The sequence below is a fragment of the Trachinotus anak genome, unplaced genomic scaffold (assembly GCF_046630095.1).
Source record: "Trachinotus anak isolate AG129_WGS33_773 ecotype Australia unplaced genomic scaffold, CSIRO_AGI_Tana_v1 ptg000015l, whole genome shotgun sequence".
Taxonomy (NCBI): domain Eukaryota; kingdom Metazoa; phylum Chordata; class Actinopteri; order Carangiformes; family Carangidae; genus Trachinotus; species Trachinotus anak.
The window spans coordinates 14,688,594-14,707,669 of NW_027273866.1; the positions used below are offsets into that span (position 1 = coordinate 14,688,594).

The following is a 19,076-nucleotide window of genomic DNA, read 5'->3' on the forward strand; positions in this document are numbered from 1 at the left end:
CCTTCCAAAACAACGCATGCGTGAGCGCTGGATTTATCCTCCGGGGTGATGCACACGGGCGGAGTGAAAGTGATATTTACACAACGAAAATTGTACTTCAGCGCGATACTTTAATACTTTAATACTTTAATACGTGTACTCGAGGAGTTTTATACCTGTGTTTATATTTCCTGCAGTGCTGACGTCATCAGGTCCTGGTTCTGGATTCATTACATTTGCACAATCATCTATACAGGATTAGGTTTGTTGCTTATTGTTTTTATTTATTTTGTTAAATAATACAACAGTTCTTTATGTTTTCTTACATCTTCTTAGGAAATCAAGCCGCCAATGACAATATTTCTCACTTCAATATTGAAAACCTTAAAAAATAATAATTTTAAATGCTGAAAAAATAAAGAAAAAAACAACATAAACAGAATAATAATAGAATGAAATATATTTATATAGATGCGCTGCTGTCACTAACTCCATTATAAAGCAACTCTTCCATTAGGACGTTCCCTTGGTTGATAGTGGACCTGACCCAGCAGATCCCGGAGCTGCTCGCTGAGCGTCGTGCAGGACTTCAGCTGTCTGCACCGAGCAGCGCACAGCAGACTCCCCAGCACCGAGGCCAGGTTTCAGCACACAGGAGCACACACAGGGCGCTGATCCGTTTTTTACCTTCACAGCATCTTTAAACATGTCTGGAGAAGCAACTCTGAGGAGCCGTGACTGAGGTGAGTCTGTTGCTGCTTTCTTCTGCATCTTTTGCATCAGCAGTCAGTCTCTGAGTGAGATGTCTAAGGGATTCCTGGGTGTTTGGACACCACTGACATTATAGTTGTGTTTGGAAATATTAGAAATATGCTTTTCAGCAGCAAACATGTGCATCACAGTCTTGCAGCCTACAACAAAAAGTGATTTCTACACATTTTGTTTCCTGAAGTCGTCTAAAAAAGACAGTGTGATCTACATCTCAGTTATTTCTGCTGTGTTTATTTGCAGTTTAAAATATAAGGCTTAATAGCATATTGCATTTTCCAGTGTTTTTGCTGATTCGTGCCTGTCCTTCTGTCAGCAACACTTATAAGGAGGGATCTTGGCTCCTGCAGCCATTTCCCCTGCAGGGCTGAGCTCTTTGGCTGGCTCGCCACTTCCTTAGCAGAGGGGCTGCTGGCAGGGGCAACATCTGAGCAGGTACCACAAACAAACAAGAAAATAGACACCGATAGTCATTCAAACAGGTTGCAAATGTAATTTCAACTCCTCAGGTGCATGTAAAAGCTTTAACGTATTGGTTAACACAAAAATATGTTGACAGAATTTGTATTTTTGTGCGTAAAAACACAACTAGTCAAATCAACTTCCATGCAGATATTCGGTTTCTGTGTGTTTCCTATAATCTGTGGGAGCTTTTGCTTATAAAGGAGGTTAAGGATTCACGTTACTGAGAGAAAAACAGGTTGACTTCTCCCCTTTGTTCCTATTGTGCATCTGTATCTGCTCACCTATCTGAATTACACAAGAGAACAAGCTTTTCTGCACAGACTCGGTTTAAGTCAACGCTCTGTTTTTCTCTTTGCACCTCACTCTCAGCTGAGAGGATCATACAGGTCTTATTGGCCGCACAGTTTGTGAAGATCAACCACGGAGTGTTTGCAAACAGGCTTGTTTGTGTGTCTCTCTCTGCACAGGTCATGAAGCCTCAGGAGGCCGAGCTTGTCGGTGAAATCTCCAAGGTATTCTGCACCTTCCCTCATCAGCCTGCCTGGTGATGTTTGTTAGAGAAACACTTCGCTTTAATGAGAAGAAGCTAAATTAGCAGCAGATGGGAAATAAATCCCCTCTGATGTCCGAGAGCGCATCTATCCAGGACCAAAACACACACCAATATCAATGAAAAGATCAGTGCTGCTGTGTCTTGTCACAATAAATCTGAATTTTCCTGACTAACACGTTACACCTGCTGCCCCCTCAGTTACAATGCATGGTCTCGGAGCTGAAGACGGGTTTCAGCAGCGCTCTGCTGGAGCTCAGTCAGATCCAACATGGAGACACGTTCCTGAGGGAGGAGCTGGAGGAGAACAGGAGGAGCTGCCAGAAGAAGGCTGTTCGTCTGGAGGCTCTGGTCGAGTCGCTGAGGGTGAGAATGGAGAGATTTTAATGTTCAGTTTAAATATTCAGAAATGCAAAGTGAGGAGTTTGGTTACATAAACACAACAACTGTGCAAAAAGCCACAGAATTAAAAGAAAAAGACGTTGAAGCGACTTGGGGAATATTCATCCTCTGACTGCAGGGCCTTCCTTCTCTCCACTCTGTGCATCCACAACAGATAATACTCAGAGTTTAATGATGATGCTCGGACAGTAAAGCCCGTTTCAGTCTCAGTGCTTCGTCCTCCTACAGGAAGAACTTGGTGTGATGCGGTGTCAGATCCTGCAGCTGTACAGTAACAGACAGAGACCTCCGCAGGACGGGAAGAGCTCCACATCAAAACAGAGAGAAAGGTAAAACACACACGAGTCCCATATTAACTCACAATAATAACTAACATAACTTACAAACTGCAGTAAATGTGTTAAGCATCATTTACTTTGATATGTTGGTCCTTTTCTAATAAACAAGTAAGTTCACAGTGTAGGTTCTGTTTCAAAATAAGAGCGCAAACATAAAAGAGGGGCCACAACACAATTTAGTGTCATACAAACCTGCAGCTGTAAAGAAATCTTGTTTGTTTTTAATTAATCTAGTGCTAGTTAACATATGCTATGCTTCATAATACAACATGGAGACGTGTAAAACCTGCAGCCACACATCTGTCCACTGTTGTGCAGCAGTGACGCAGCAGAGGCGGCCGGTGGACGGAGTCGGTGTGAGTGTGCGTCTGCTCCACCCGCCTGTCTGTCCAGAGGAAAACTGCTGCTGCACTGTTTCCTGCAGGGCCTCAAAGCAGGACTGAGCGAGGGCACAGGTGTGTTTCAGAGCGGGAGAAGTGAAATAGTTTGACTTCTGCAGGTATTTGGAGAAAAGTCAATCCCACAGCGAGCACATAAAAAATTTACATTTGCTGCTTTCAACTGTTCCCATTTTTCCAACATTTTAAAAATTTAAAACCAAAAATGTAGAGGAGTGTATTTCCTCAAACAGCTTCAAAACAACAACAGGCATCAGGAACAAAATAAGCAAACAGGAGAGAGATTTAGATTTTACAGAACCTTTAACCTCATGTTCAGAGCTGTTTGACTGGCAGGTTCTCTTTAGCACATCTATTTAAGGCGTCAACCACTGTTCAATTCCTTGCTAAACAGCACTTCAGCAGCAGATGTTAGCGCTTGAATCCAGTCTCCGTCAGACTGCCACACAGTGCCTAATGTCATTAAAGAAACTGAGAAGAAGCAAATCTGTGGAGCTGAGTCGGATCTTTTCTGTGCAGATGCTCGACATCAGGTGGCGATGCAGCTTTTGCACTCTGAGTGGGAGTACGTCTCCACCTTAAACCAGCTGTACGACAAGTACAGGACGCCACCCGTTCACCAGATGACTGTGGAGCCATAGTAAGAGCTGGACTTATGATTATAACTTATCAGACTGTGAGTAGAAAGTGAGAAACTTCAGACTGTTTTTCCAGCGGCTGCGATCTTGAAACTGCCTAAAAAGGAAGAAAATTCAGCCAAACTCATTTTTCTTGCACATTAAGTCACAACATTTGACATCTGATTGCACAAAGGAGGAAATGTTTAGAACATTAATTCTGCAGCACAGAGGCAGAAATGGAAATTAAATTCTGCATGATTGTGCAGGTGTTACAGTAAAAATGTCAATGCCTGTTTCTTGTTAACATGACTTGTAATATTTGACTGTAAAATAAGTTTTCTTTTCTCTTGAATTCAGTCAGACGTATCTGAAGTTTGTGGAGCAGCTGCTACAGAGACATCTCCTCTTCAGAAACACCCTGCAGGAGCGACTCTCTGCTGAACACTGGAAGTCTCTGGTTGGAGACATCCTGGTGCAGCTTATCGGCCAAAATGACGTAAGATGATGCCTTGGTTTTTTAATTTTTTAAATCTTTAATGATTTCAGGTCACACCGCTGAACGCTGAGGGGCAGGTGCTCATATTTATTCTAACTTTGCGCTGTCCAGACAGCTTTTTCAGACATGTACCTCGGATACACGACCACCCTGGCGTCCTTCCTGTCGCTGGAGTTCAACAGACTGAATCATCCTGAGAAAGGCCACAAACTGCAGGTGAATGAGGCGCTGCAACATCGGCACCACTCACTCGTGAGAGCAGATATGCTGATGGGGAGTTTTTTCTCTTGGTTTTGCAGAGCGGCCAGATGGAGAGGGAGGAAATGAAGCTGCTCTCCCTGCTGTTGGCGCCCGTCTCTCGTGTACACAGCTACCTGAGTCACATTCAGGTGAGTCAGCGGCGGCTGTGAGGCCCGTTCCTGCGGGGCCACACTAACCTTAAAGTCGGGGAGGGCAGAGCTAAAAAAAACACAAACACAAAATGATTTAAATTGAAAATTGAACCATGATGATGTTTTTTGGGATGGAGCCCAGATATCCAGATATATATCCACTTTTATTACATTTTATTAGGTTTGGAAACAAGGTCAAATATATCTAAGGTTAATTTCTTCTTTATTAGTTCAATTTTAATTCAGCAAATTTCCTTTGTTCTCCCTCTGTAGAACCTGCTGCAGTGGACGGGTAAGGAGCATCCTGACTGCAGCCTCCTTCTGGGCTCTGAGCGAGCGCTGAGGGGCGTCTTGTCTCGCTGTCATGTGACCCTGGAGCAAGACGTCCGCTGGGAGGAAGGAGAAGGAGCTGGACAGAGGTTTAGAGCATCAGATAACAGTTTATTTTTATTGATATTTTATAGTTTGTTTTTTTTTTTTACTTTGAAAAGCCAAATAAATGCAGTGTGTGATTGTGGAGCAGCAGCTTTTCAGATACAGCTCTTCTATCATTAACAACATAAAGATGACATTTACCTAGAGCTTACTGAAGCAGTTAAAGGTATTCATCAGCTCAAACTAAGTGTAAATGATAAGTAGTGATTATCAGCGGACAGTTTGAAGTCATAGTTTGTTAATAGCAGCTTGCGTTTCTGTGTTTTTAACCGAATTTCACACGTTCAGAGGTAAAAAATGTCTGTTTATCCTCCTCATGAGCAGCAGCTGCTCTGATGCTGCGGCCGGTGGATCCTCAGAAAACTGTTGCACAAGAAGCCAACAGACCAGAGAGTCTCAGAGAGGCAGGGAGGAGTCAACCTCTGCTGCACAGGGGTGAGTGTCGCCCTCTGCTGGCCCCCGATCAGGAGAACACCTGCAGAAATAATGTCAGCTCATGATAAGCTCATGAACTTTAGGTCCCTACTCTGCAGGCATCTACTCAATTCAGTACAACATGAAGATCAACTTCCAGAGACTCGAGCATCATGCAGTTTCATTTCCGTTCTGTTACTGTTGCATTTAATTTTGCACTAAATGGGTTAAAACATGCAAAAAATAGATGAAGTCTGGTGCAGGGAGAAGCTGTGAGACAGATTTTGGTGAAACAGCAACGTGCAGCTCTGGGCTTCGAGGCAGGAAGTGTTAATTCTCATCCTGCTCCCACCTCTGACGCTCACCAGTCGTGACTCATGTGGCTGTGTAGCTCACACTGAGGAGGGAGATGTGAATGCAGATCATTTCCAGTAAATAAAGCCTCTGATGTTCACCTGTGTTTTGCAGCAGCCACATTAAATTGCACCAAAAAAACAGCCGGAAAGAAGCACTCAAATGATTTTTCTCAGGTAAAAGTAAACAAGAATGAACAAGAAAAGGAGTTTAACTATCTAAAGGTACTTATATAAAAGTAGAAAAAAACTCATATCTCTGGTTTTAGGGATTTTCATGATTTTAAATCATTTTCAGTAGAAACTAAGGAGTAAAAGCAACAGGAAAAAAAATAACAAAGAAGAAAGGAGGAGGTGGTGGGAAAAGAAAAGGAGTAAGAAAAAGGACAAGGAAGGAAAGTACAGGACACAAAGAGGAGCTCGACTAGTATGAGCTGATCTTATGTTGAATTTAAAATCTGAATCCGTAAAGTAACAGGTAATTACAGCTGTCAGAGAAAATGTAGTGGAGTACAAGTCAAAAACTCATGAACAGTAACCCCCCCCCCTCCCAGAGACCCCCAGCAGGCTGCCACCCTCACAAACGGCGTGGACGGACACCACTCCATGCGTGTGGAGTGCTGGTCCTGCAGCCCCGTCAGGAGGAAGGGCTGCGGAAGAGACCGGACCTCCCTGAACCAGCCGGCCCCCGACTGCGGACACGCCTACTGCTCCCTCCTCACCCCGGACGCCGCAGGATGGGGAGAGAACAGCGACTCAGGTCAGGGCACCTTCAGCCAGCCCACGGGGAAAGGCACCAACGAGCTGGAGGGCCCCCCCGGGAACCGCAGCCTGGAGGACTGCGAGACTGACCCCGACGACACCTCGGCCTTCGACTACTCCTCTGTGACCTCCTGCAGCCCTGACGGCACCCTGCGGAGGGACACGATGGGCAGCAACAGCGGCGAGGACGAAGAGGAGGACAGCCAGGTGCCGGTGCTGCTGAAGCCCTCGTACAGCCAGCAGCAGCAGCAGCAGCCCCGGGAGAGGACTGTGTGTTTGAGGTGGCAGATTCCCAGATTAACTCCTCATCCTCCTCTGAGAAACACGGCGGGGTCGTGCGTGGACGGGCTCACGCCGTGTCTCGTCAGCTCCTACGGGAAGAGGCTGGTCAGCGTCAGGAAAGGGTCGCCGCCGCTGCATCCGAAAAGTGCCTTCAGGCCCATCTGGGATGACCCGTCCAAGCAGGTGCTGAGGCTTTTATTTCACTGGGTTCACTGGTCTCCTGCCGTGTACATGCACTTATCTCTTGTTGCAGGTCCCTTCTTACCTTTCCTCACAAAAAAACAACAAATTTGATCATTTCATTGGCTTCCATTTAGTTTCAGAAGCAGGGCTGCAACTAATCATTATAATTATAGTCTAATGTAATTATTGTTCTACAAAATGTCAGTAAATAGTTAAAAAAAGCCTGATTTAATTTACCACAGCCCAAGGAGAAGTATTCAAATGTCTTATTCTTTTCAACCAACAGTCAAAAACCCAAAGATATGATAAAATATCCATATGACAGTTTCAGTTTTGCCTTAAAAATTACATTAATATTTCTGTGTCAGCTCGATTCAGAACTGATGACAAGGTTTAAAGCCTTTCCTCACAGTATCTCTCTGACCCGGTGGTTCTATCAATAAAGTTTTCTTGTCAGAGTTGAATAACACCAGTCTGGTTTAGTTTTTAGCCTGAAGTAACTAAACTGAACAGTCAAAAACACAAGATCCTACACTTCCCATAATTCAGCCTGGTAAAAGTTCCTGCAGGGTTTTTTTGTTATAAATTGTGGTGACAAAGTTCTTTTATCCAACTGTTCTCACAGGCTGTTGTACAAACCCCGACAGGTAAAAGTTTCATGTGAAAAAAAGGTGAACCCCCTTTAATATAAGGCTTCGACTTTATCTCCAAATACCATGTCATCAGTTTGTCTTAAATCATCTGATGCCAGTATTCCCAGACAGCATTCCCAGATTCCCTGACATCTGTGTGTATCCACCAGGTCGACTCAGCTCCAGAGAAAGACAACAGACAGGGCTTCATCCCCATTCAAGCTCCAGCGAGGCCGAGCTTTCAGACTTTCAACCCGAGCCGAGAAAATCTGAGGTAAGAGGCTTCGTCAAGTTGAGTTCTGACAGTGATACAGGAAACCAACAGTAACACTATGAAAACAGTGATTGATCAGTGACGATCGTCTGTCTCTCTTCAGACCCGGCCAGGCTCAGCAGCGAGGTAACCACGCAGCGGTGATGAGCAGTGGAGGATTGTGGGACGACAGCGAGGACAGCGAGGGACCCTGCAGCACTGTTTGACCCCCGCCGTCCTCCTCAAGAGACAAACACTACATCAACAAAAACTGTCGCACACTGAGCTTTGAAGTCACAACCGAACCTGAGCCCAAGTTGTGTCTCCTGTCATGGGCTGGTTTGTTCTTTTCCCCCAAAAGGCCACAACAGCAACACAACTGCATGAACGACAACGCGATGAAACTAAAGCCTGAGCACAGGGATTTATTTCTCGGTTTTCTTTTGAAGCTAAAACTTGTGTTAGGATAAAAATCTCAGCATTTTGGAGGGTTACAGTCTGACTGAAGCATTTCCTACCAGACTCCCATTTGAAAAATCCCATTTTAATCTTCTACCATATTTTATTTTAACTGGAGCTGAGATGTTGATGACATTATATAAATAGAATATTGTTACTGTGCTGTTTCCAGTGATTATGCTAAGCTAAGCTAACCAGATGCTAGCTGTACTTTCAAAATAAGTTTAAAAAAAATAAGAATAATGTCAGTCTTCTCAGCAGAAAGCAAATAAGAGTCAAAAACGTGAAACTATTCCTTTAAATCCTCAGTGTTTTTCTACTTTGCTGCGACAGCTGAGACAAGTGGATTCACAGAAACAGAAAAAAGAACAAGAGAGATGAGTAGTTCAGTACAAAATAAGACTGGGTGATTTATTAATCTCATCAAGACCATTAATACAAAGCAGTTAAAAGGCCACATACCATCAAATAAACTGACTGCTGGATCAAGCTGTTACAGTGCCACCGGAGGAAAACCAGTCTGTTCATCTGTTGGGGCTTAAAAAAAGAAACAGAAAACAAAAAACTTGGCAAAATGAACCCCAACAATACTGACGTGGGAAACTTGGGCAAATGGACAGAAGATGAGTGAAGACAGTGAAGTGATGTGACTTCAGTTGTCGCTTAAACAAACTAAAGAAATCCTCCAAAAACTGCCCTAATCTCGAGACAAACAAAAAAAAAAAAAAAAAAAAAAAAAAAAAGGGGGCACGAGTGATCTTTAAAAATCTGCTGAGATCCAGCTTGTGGTGATCAGACGTCCTCAGGTGTTTCTGCGTCTGTTACAAACGTTGAGGGGATCGGAGTGAGATGGTAGACTCGTGTTTTTTTTTTTTTCTGCCCTGATCCGCGTAGAAAGTGAGTTTAACAGCTGCATAGGACCACTGCATTTACAAACGTGACCTATAACAGCCGTGGCTCGTCAACAGTACAGCCTAAAGTGCACAAAGTGTGTTTTTCAGAAAAAAAAAAAAAAAAAGTCCAATTCTTCACTATGCTCAAATACTTGCAAACTGAATATACGTCTTTATATATTCAACTGCAACTTCAATACAATTCCGACCTCTGTTTAATGAGTGTTAGCATTAAAAAGTCTTTGAAAAGGAGAAAAGGCAATTAGTAGATGTACAAAGTGAAGCACACGTCTAAGTAAGTGCTTGGCATATTCAACTGTGTTTTTTTTTTCCATTGCTTTAAAACAGCTAAGGGGCGGGGAAGAAAAAATGGCTTTCCTCAGTTAATACTCCCAGTGTTTCAACTGGAGATTGTCTGTAAGTAAGTTAGTGACAGTGACCTGTTTTTTTTTCTTGTTTTGTTTTTTAGTTTTGTTTTTTTTTTTAGTTTTTCTTTTTTTTAAATCCGACTGTAGCAGCATTGGATTATTAGGCAATATTTGACTGAACAGATGCGGATGAGGGTACAATACAACAGGGGGGAAAAAAACTTGTCACTTTATACAAATTATTTAGTTAGTGTATACATGTTATATATACACAGTATCCACAAACATGTACAATTTCATAGTGTATAGCTTTGTTCTAAACATTACATAGGCAACTTTATTTTTTAGCATTTTAGACACCATTTGCTTATTTCTGTAAAGTAGAAAACAAAATAAAAGGCACATCTGAGCATGATGCATGGATTATTTCAGTCTTTTCCAAAGTGAAACAAAAACGTTTCAAGCAGAAAAACGAACGAGGGAGAGATAAAGAAGAAGTTGGGTTAAAAAGTTCCCCTTTTTCATGGGTTTGTTTTTTTTTTTTTTTTGGTTTGTTTTTTTAATAGTAGGTATTTGGAGCAGCCGCTGGGGGGGAGCTGACCCAGCTTTGGTGGGAGGTTGCGTGCTTCCAGTGCTGAGTTTGAATACCGATGAAGAAGAGTTGGTGATGAGGGCTTCAGGAGAGGAGCACAGTGTCAGACAGCAGCGCACGTCGATGAGGGGATCGGTTAAGACATCGGCTTTTTGAAAAGTGGGAGAGAGAAAAGCTTTTTCTCGCTCTTCGCCCTGGATTGGTGCTGCTTGATATCGTGGCAGACGTCCCTCTGTCGCACACCGCAGAGGAATCTTTCTGTCTGGTCCAAACCTGCTGACTTCGCCCGGGCTTGACGTGCAAAAAAAAAAAAAAAAAAAAAAATTAAAATGGAGTGTTCTTGGCTCTCGTTTCGGGCTGAGAGGACTGGAGCCTGGGGGGTCAGAGGTCACCGCTGTTAGATTTTTAAAAGGCAACGTTATGTGGCTGCGGAGAGGCCTGTCTTCAGACAAAAAAACAAAAACACAATCAGACAGTTTGACTCGCGTCTTTACAGTCACAGTGTACAGTTGAGATACAAGGTGGGGGATTCAGTGTCGCCTCCTGTTTGTGTGTCTTTTAATGTCACATTTGTTTAAAAAAAAGAAAATCCCTTATCCCCCTGCATAAAATAAGACTTTGGCAACTGTTTGTTTTCAGTTAGTAGGAAACACAAGTCAGTGGAAATGTCTGCTGCTCACAGGCGCCGCCACAGAGCTACGTCTACGTCGATCGTTGAGGAGGAGAGAGGTCGCAGGAATCTGTGAGCTGCAGCAGGACTCCGGATGATGTCAATGCCCAAAGAAACAAAGCATGACAGTTAAGGCTACAAAGTCCAAGGCCCCCTCCACCCCACATTCACCCCACCGAGGTGATGGAGGAGTGGGACGTGGGGCACGTGTAAGTGAAGTGTTTGAGGGGTGAGAACTTTTCATCAGGAACAAACATTCTCGCTCCGTACAGCACAGACAGACACAAACACTCGGCTCCTTGTTTGTTAGCTGGCACACCGGTGTGGGTTTCTCATTGGCACAGAGGGTTTATGGTGAAAGCGGAGCTACTGATCCCCTGAGAGGCACAGCTGGGGTGTGACTGGTGGATGCGGAGGGAGGGCGGGTGGATTTGAGAGAGTGTGGAGCAGTGTTTTTCTTTCTGATCAGTAGCTTTCAGTCCACTGTGTCGTAGTTTGCAGGAGACAGTTTGAAGTTTGCATTTCAGGGTGTTTCAGAACAGAGCAGAGCAGACTCACTGGCTGCTGTCGGTGTTCTCCACCAATGAGAGGCCTTGTAGCGGCGGCTGCAGCAGCTCCCTTTTGTATGTCTTTGGTGGGAGTTTGGGGAGCTGTGGGCTGGAGTTGTGGCGAGGCGGGACAGGTGGAGCCGTGATGGGGACAGGGAGGGGGCACAGGCTGTTCTGGCTGGCGCTGAGTGGACAGCTCCGCCTGGGGACGCGAGGAGACGGCGTGCTGGGTGGGGTGTTGGGGGAGCTGGGGGAGCTGCTGAAGTCCCAGTGGTATCGGCCCACTGGGGAAGGCTGCAGGGGCGGGTAGTTGATGAAGATCTCCGGGGGCCGCTGGGGCACCGGGGGAGGCGTGTCGGGCAGAGGGTCACGGGGTGGTGGAGGAGGCGGGCTGGGCAGGGGGCCGTCCATGGGGGGGCCGTTGTAGACCGGCGGGCGAGGCTGGTTCCTGGGAAGAGGAGGGGGCTGCCGGGGAGGAATGGCCGGAGGGCTGTCGGACATGGTGCTCAGCTGAAACACAGAGAGGGTGGAGTTTATGATACGGTGCAGAGCAGAGGATCCCAACATGGGTGTTGGGTCCCCACAAAGGGTCAAAAGTTAATTTTAATGGTCCAGAGATGATTAACAGAAGAGGAACGCAGAGAAAACATATTTCTGTCATGTAAGGTCATGTTTATTTTATTAAAGTTCCCAATAATCTTTTTTTGGTAAATTACCAAATAAATGTTTCTTTCTAAAAAAAATTATGCCAAAAAAAAAAAACATCTGCTGGACTGGTGACAACCAGCAGACATGAAATTAATGATCAGGGCTCACAATCAAAAACTGTGGGAACAGCTGGTCTACACCATCATCAGCTTCATGCTTCTGAGCGATGTGATCAGATTCAGTCCCAGTAAACCCATCAGAGCCGTGAAACACCAGCCCAGCAGGATTTATTGAGCAGGTTTCAACTGATGTTACAGTTTAATATTTTAATCATTATTGTTTTTAAATATTAAAAACACACCTAAAACAAATCAAACATTAGGTTTCACACTCTGTGGTATTTTTATAAATCTGCACTAAAGTCTCTTAACAATCCTGAATTTGCACTCAGGAGAAATACTGGGAAATCCTGAGGTAAGGTGTTATTATTATCATTATCATTATTATTATTAATAATAAGAACTGAGTCCTCCTGGAATGAGCTCTACCAGGTATCACAGGTGTTATTGATATAATGGAAAGTAAAGATGCACTTCTCTTACTTTGGCTTCAGACATTGCATCTTTCCTTCGTGGTGGCAGAGGTGGAGGCTTGAGCTGCTCATCCCCGAGCTGGTGGAGGCTGCCGCAAGACACAGACTGGGACTCTGGGAGGAAGAACAGACTCTTATTGAGTTTAGGAAAAAAAAAAATCTGAATGGATGAACAAATGACTATAAGCATGATTCCTTACAATACTGGCAAACAGAATTACAGTAAAATAGAAAACAATTAGGAGCAAACTCCACACTCACTTGAAGGCGGCAGAATAACTGAAACAAATATGGGGTTACTACCTGTATGAAGAGAGAGAGAGAGAAGAGAGGAGATGAAGATTTGATTTGACAAAAAGCTGCATTCTTCACCTTTTACATCCGAGCTCTGAACACAAAAACAGAAACAGCGTCTGTGTTTAAACATCCCAAACTTTTCCTCTCAATCTCATGATTGTTCAGAAAAAGATAAACGCCACCGTCTTGGGAAACTGCACTGAGCAGCAGTTAAAGATGGCATCTTAGGGATGAGATACACAGACCACGTAATCAAACTTCCCATATTCAACAGTTAATATCAAATTATGTGAAATGGCAAAAAACAGTATAAAGACACACAAACAGAACAGTGCAGTGTGTAATGTGTGTAATGTGAATCCCTCTAAAGCTGAACTGAGCGTCATGTGGTAAACTGACACTTGTAAAATTCTCCGATATTTGCAGAGATGTTAGAAACTTCCTGTGTCTTGAATACAAGCGTAAAAACTGAACGGCGGCGGGAAGTCTGCATCAGCTCAACTCACCGCCGTGGGAGTTGTTGAGGTCGGTCTCCATGAACACTGAGCTGAGGTCAGAGGAGGCTGACTGCGGGGGGGTCGGCGTGTTCGGAGAGGTGGGCACCGAGGCCGACGCCGGCGTCTCCGGCTCGGTCTCAGCGATGCTCCGGAAGGTGATCTTGTGTGGGGGCTCCCTCTCCAGGGGGACCGGGTGGCCCTTCAGGGTGCCAGAGGTAGACGTTCGTACAGGCCGGATCCCCGGGGACTTCAGAGTGTACATTGTCTTCCTGGGCTACAGGAGGAAAACAGAAATTCAGAGAAGAGGAATATTTCACCCTTAGAGCCCCTTCGGTCTTTCTCTGAGGAAGAACTGCTCACTGAAACTCCTGGAATTCAAATATGATTAAAAGGCTTTTTGTTCACACTGCAGCAGATAAAGTTTATTCAAAATCCATTTGTTTTTCCCATCTAATTTGAAATGTCATCTTCCCTGACAAGAGTGTTCTGTAGACTCACCCTTCTCGCCCAAATGTGATTGTGTTTTGGGTTTTTCCTCATCTCAAGAAACTTGGTATAAAATATAATAATCAGTCCTGTGGAGCTACTTTTGAAAACTGCAGTGAGATCTGTGGATTCATCAGAGTAACAGGGACATTATCTCTGAAGAGACATGTTGCTGCTGAATTTTGTTAAGCTCCAGTTTTCAATGTTTAGAGCAGCAGAAACCAAACTTAAACCTCCATTTTATTGAGGTAGTAGCATAAATCTGAGGGGGATCGAGGGAAAATAAAAAAATAAAACTAAGTGCATGTCTGTGAGTAAATATGTTTTGATGCAAACTCGCTCTTTAAATGAATGAAAACATCGTTCACAGCTCCTCTGATGAGGCCTCTGGAGCAGCTACCTAGCAAATCTGTGGCACCAACTGGCAAAAATGAACCCAGAAACCAGAACTGCTGTCCAACACGGTTGGTTTTTGATCATCATTAAGGATCTAAATCATGTTTTTCCCTCTGACCTGCAGAGAACTGAAACTAAAACAGCACAAACATGAACTTCACTAACTTCTGAAACGCCGCAGTTCAAACACTTACAAATCGGGGAGCCTGTCTGCAGTTCCGTGGCTCAATGTCCATCGACATTTTGAACAGGTAGTCAGCGAACTCCTTCTCGCTCCTGTTGCCCATCGGGTTCAGGTTCTCAAAGAACCTCTGTGCATTAAAAGAAAGGACAAGTTCTGAGTTCAGGATCTGTGGTAAACCTGTTCACAGAAACCAGAGGGACAACTGTGTGAGCGAGCTCTCACCCTGATGTCGTGCTCCACCTTCAGGCAGTATGGCTGGTTCTGATACTGCTGGATCTCGCCTGTGATTTCAGCCACTTTCCTCCTCTTGCTGAAGTTGATCAGCTCCTTGCCGTGGCGTTTGAGGAAGTCCGGGTTGCCTTCCTCCGTCTTCAGGATGTTGGTCAGATAGATACCTGAGGATCAAGTTAAATTCCACGGTGGTCAAGAGATGTAACGGAAAAACACTTGCTGGTTTTCTAATAAATAATGTTGACTCTAAATGCAGAGAACAGCTGTAGTCACACTGTAGATGACTTACCAAAGAAAGGCACACAGGGTGGGTTTATTGACTTGAGTTTAGCCAAGTATTTCTTGAAATGGTCTTGGCTCAGTTCCACAGCTTCTTCCAGGATTTTCTTCTTCCTCTCTGGTATTGCCTGCGAGCAGAGGAGGGAGAAAACGTCCCATTAATTAGGTTCAACTTTAGATTCAGTGCTTGACAGAACCAAAATGCGTCAAAGTGACAAACGAAAACATAAGTGTTGTGCCAGTGAGTTTCTGAGCCAGGCTCAGCACCATATGGACGGAGTGTTTGTCCTCAGGGCTTCTGCATTATACAACAGCTGAGCAGGAAACACGAGCTCACAAAATCAGAGTCACATTTAGAATCAAATCAGAGTCTGCGTTTGCATATTTGCACTGTATTTCTGATTCCTGTGAGCTGTGAACCCGACCCAAAGGTCAACTTTAAGGACGTGTTGGTTAATCAGTCAACAATTTGATCCACAGTGAAATCATTTCACCACTATTGGAAAATTTTCAGACATTGGAGGTGGACACAGTATGAATCCTCCTTTGTTTCACTTGACAAAATGACTGTAAAACTAGTGACCTGTCGGCTTCAGCTCTGATTTATCCTCATATAAACAATGTCAGAATGCTCTGTACGGTGGCTGATTTAGGACATTTTCAGACTCATCAGTCCTGGACCAAGTATAACTGTGTGAGAATGTTTACATGCTAACATTAGCAGGTTATTATGGGAGCATCATTATGAGGCTGAGCCTAAATATGAACTACAGACTGGTCTAATGAAACTTGAGCTAGTTTGTCAGTGTGAAGCTGAGGCTGACAAGCTGAGTCTGTTTTTTGTTCTAGAATGGCCACCGTATGTAAAGGCTAGAACCTTTTGCTTTGGGCTAAAACATGGACTTTCCTCTGGTGCTTCCATCAGGTCAAATACAGTTTCTCTCAGTAAAATTCTTCTTCCCAGACCATTAGCAAAGATTTAAAAATATCTAAGTTGTCTCTGCATATTTCATCCATTTAATTTTAATTTTATTTTGTGGTGTTTAATGAGCAGCTTCAGCTTCTCTGGACACTCTGGCTCTGGGATTTTCATCTCTGTGATTAATGAGTGGACGATGTTTGTCTGAACAGTTACAGTCATGAACGGAGTAAACTTCCAGATTCTTACAGATGAAATTACAGCATGTAACCTGTTGATTTTTGTTAGACTGCTGCCAGAGAGCGACTCACCTCAAAGGTGTGGTCCAGCCTGTAGACAGGGACAGAGTTGATGGCGCTGACCACTTCCAGCACACCGTTAAAGTTGTTGAGCTCCTGGAAAACCTGCAGAATCTCTATGACCCGTGATAACACCGCCACCCTCTCCTCCAGGTTCATCGTCTCTACAATGCACCTGAGAACGACACACACACAGTTACAGAGACCTCTGCTCAAGCTGGGACTCTTGTGAATGAAATACCTGAAGCCTCAGACTCACTTCTCAAACCACAGTGTGAGGTTTGTGGTGTGACGGATCATACGGAGCAGGTTTGGCGAGTTCTTCTCTTTGTCCTCTTTGGTCCAGACGCTGCCGACCAGCTCGGACGGCCGCACAGCTCTGTGGAGGAAGCAGGATTTTCATTTCTCAGACAGGCAACACCAGCCGCCAACAGATTATCTCATTTATCTGTGTAAACAAACTGATTCAACTGATTTAACCTGCCAACAGTCCAATCACAAGCCTATATCCGCTCACCTGTAGAGCTCAGACTCGAGCAGAGTCAGCTGGCGGGCGATTTCTATGGGGTGAAGGGTCATGAGCTCGAACAAGTCCGTCTGTCCTGCTCTGCAGATGTGCCACTCGATGGGAGGAGGTGGGCTCTCGAAGGTGATGTTGTGACTGACGCCGTTCGACTGCGTCTGCAGCTTCCTCTTGATGATCTTGTTGATGGACTCGACCCACTTTCTCATGGATTTGCCTAAAAACAGAATAAATATCACATATTATTGGTTGTTGTTTCCTCGTGCCTGTGGTCTGCTATACAGAAAAAAAGATCTTGGGTCACTGATCAATTAAACATCATTAACATGTCAGACAAAATTTAATGTGAGTACAACTTAGAAATTAAGCAGAGAACGATGAAAAATAGTTTTAGGGGGGAGTAAATCCTGCGTGTAGCTCTGACCTCTCAGTTGAATTTTGCTGGTGATGTATTCCTCCAGTCGACTCCTCAGCTCCGGGTCGTTCTCAAAGTCGTAGAAATGATGTTCGACCCACTGACGGAAAACGTTGAGAACCCTGCGAAGTGAACACACGTTGCAGTATTAACTAATTAAATAAATACTGTCCTCCTTGTACAGCTATGCAAACTGAAAATACTTATCCATTTATGCACATTTGTTCACTAGCAAAAACATTTTCACCCCCTCAAGTGGTGACACATTTTTAACAGTTTGACCACACAATGTTTTTTTAATATATTTTTGTTTTTGTTGGACAGTTGGTGGTGAAGAGGCAGAAAGAAACACGAGCGGATGAGAGATTCCTGATGAAATAAAATCGAGACATTTAACAAACAGGGTTGAAGGGTTTTTGGACGGTGGCTAGTGTGTATCCCTCACCCTGGTCAGTTAACATTTCTAAAGAGTGGAAACTTAAAAATAGACACAGCAGAGACGTTTTGTGCTTTAAAGGACAAAAGTCACGCTTTAAGAGGTATTTTCACCTACTTCCAGTGTCCCGGTTTTAAAATAAACGCTTGAGCCACATCACAGTGTTTATGTAACGACAGACCACCCACACTGCCTGACACCAAACTCCCAACCCTAATCTATGATCAAATACTTGATTATTGATGTTTTTGATTTGTTTTTTGTTGCCTAATGCAGGAACTCTAAAATGTGAACAAACCTTGTTGAATATTTTTATCTCAACCTGTCACTGTGCCCTCACTACTGACTTCAAAAACACTGTTAATTCAGAGGACGAACAGCCCACTTGTGTTTCAACTGTTACTGTGACTCAAGTTTAAAGGATTTTACAGCGGCTGCCCTTCACTACATCAGCGCTGCAGTCTGATACTGAGAGTCACAGTTTTTAACAGTGCTGAAGAGACTATTCCCGACTCTGTTGCTCCTTATAAGGATTGAAAGTCTCGTACAAAAGTGATTCTGTGGCTCTGTGAGAACATTCATGCCTTAACAGGAGAGTGTAAAAGAGCCAAACAACAACACAAGACAAAAGACACACGAAATCTTTGTGGCATTTTTAAAGCCCTTGTTAGGACATAAAAGAAAACAGTTCAAGATGCTAGAACAAGCTTCGTCAGTTCATCTACACGTTTAGAGACATCTCAAACTAACTAATGGCCGGATTTCTGCAGTAAAATGCAGTAAAAGTTCGATTTTAATCATCACAGAAATTAGTCAGTTATTTAACACTGCAATTTAAGTTGATCACATTAGATTAAGGCTCTGCTGAGCAATAAATCGGCTCATTTCATGCCTCAGTTTTTCAAAACGTTTTATCTTCTTTGGACTTTTTGTTTTTTGTTGTCCTTTTTCTGGATTATGACTATGATGCTTAATTTGCTTTTAGTAGTACTGAACTATTCCTTGGTATAGTATTCCTAATCAACACAAGTCTTTCCCAAAACTTAAATCAGTGCAAACCACTTCTGGACCAACATCTTTGCCTAGAAAATGTCCGTGTTTTTTTGAAGAATCGTTTCCAATTCTTCTTGTTGTTATTTCCCTTAGTTTGTGCTATTTATGCAGTTGCTGCTCTTTGTCTTTGGGGAGTCGCACAGGAGCAATCAGCTGAGACGGCATCAGCTCTGATTGGACAGCTGTCACACACACCTGAGCTGGACCGGCTGCACATACTCCTTCCTGAACCTCTGGAGCTCAGCCGCCATCGGCTGATCGCCGTTCCACAGAGCCTGTCGGTCTTCCTCCGTCGGTTCTGGCTCAGGGATCTCGATCCTGAGAAAACAACAATCAGACGTGTGATATTTCAAGTTGTCAGGGTGAAGTGTCCAGGTGAAGACGATTATCCTTCTGGTTCTGATAGTATCACATTAAGCTACTGCAATAAAGACACGTGTGAGAGGACAGGTGTTCTTGCTAAACCGTACCTGTCTATCAGCAGGGTGAGAAGCTCCTGTGGTTTGCAGAATGATCGGTATGTGGTAAGAAACGTGCGGACAAAGTTAGGATCTACAAACAGATGGAAA

At 43.9% G+C, this 19,076-nt stretch overlaps 2 protein-coding genes across 5 annotated transcripts in view; one reads left to right on the forward strand and one right to left on the reverse strand.

Moving 5' to 3' along the window:
• Positions 1-90: 90 nt before the first annotated feature.
• Positions 91-9,857, forward strand: LOC139632657 (rho guanine nucleotide exchange factor 33). Of its 4 annotated transcripts, none has more exons than XM_071497736.1 (16): positions 91-241; positions 497-722; positions 1,064-1,182; positions 1,680-1,724; positions 1,964-2,128; positions 2,393-2,493; positions 2,824-2,957; positions 3,420-3,540; positions 3,878-4,016; positions 4,128-4,232; positions 4,316-4,405; positions 4,682-4,827; positions 5,168-5,278; positions 6,165-6,837; positions 7,640-7,743; positions 7,847-9,857. In XM_071497736.1, the coding sequence occupies exons 4-16, from the start codon at positions 1,683-1,685 to the stop codon at positions 7,947-7,949; spliced, it is 2,034 nt and encodes a 677-aa protein (XP_071353837.1). In that variant the 5' UTR covers positions 91-241; positions 497-722; positions 1,064-1,182; positions 1,680-1,682; the 3' UTR covers positions 7,950-9,857. The 4 variants fall into 4 exon arrangements, with proteins under 4 accessions (XP_071353837.1, XP_071353836.1, XP_071353834.1 ...); XM_071497735.1 differs by having other exon boundaries at positions 93-241; positions 1,030-1,182; positions 2,821-2,957; XM_071497733.1 differs by having other exon boundaries at positions 93-241; positions 2,821-2,957.
• The window catches only part of sos2 (son of sevenless homolog 2 (Drosophila)), a 37,506-nt gene continuing 26,996 nt past the window's right edge, over positions 8,567-19,076 (reverse strand). Inside the window, exons 11-23 of the mRNA XM_071497730.1 lie at positions 18,978-19,059; positions 18,703-18,825; positions 17,028-17,140; positions 16,598-16,820; positions 16,340-16,459; positions 16,093-16,255; positions 14,873-14,990; positions 14,575-14,747; positions 14,363-14,479; positions 13,296-13,560; positions 12,754-12,795; positions 12,503-12,606; positions 8,567-11,762 (exon numbers count right to left, since the gene is read on the reverse strand). Coding sequence (XP_071353831.1) covers positions 11,259-11,762; positions 12,503-12,606; positions 12,754-12,795; positions 13,296-13,560; positions 14,363-14,479; positions 14,575-14,747; positions 14,873-14,990; positions 16,093-16,255; positions 16,340-16,459; positions 16,598-16,820; positions 17,028-17,140; positions 18,703-18,825; positions 18,978-19,059 — 2,147 coding nt within the window. The 3' untranslated portion in view covers positions 8,567-11,258. The remainder of the gene's footprint in view (positions 11,763-12,502; positions 12,607-12,753; positions 12,796-13,295; positions 13,561-14,362; positions 14,480-14,574; positions 14,748-14,872; positions 14,991-16,092; positions 16,256-16,339; positions 16,460-16,597; positions 16,821-17,027; positions 17,141-18,702; positions 18,826-18,977; positions 19,060-19,076) is intronic.

Coding starts and splice junctions, on each gene's coding strand:
- LOC139632657 (XM_071497735.1), top strand. CDS start 1,683: ATGAAGCCTCAGGAGGCCGAGCTTGTCGGTGAAATCTCCAAG. Junction 1,725..1,963: donor TTGTCGGTGAAATCTCCAAG/GTATTCTGCACC, acceptor CTGCCCCCTCAG/TTACAATGCATGGTCTCGGA. Junction 5,279..6,164: donor TCAACCTCTGCTGCACAGGG/GTGAGTGTCGCC, acceptor CCCCCCTCCCAG/AGACCCCCAGCAGGCTGCCA.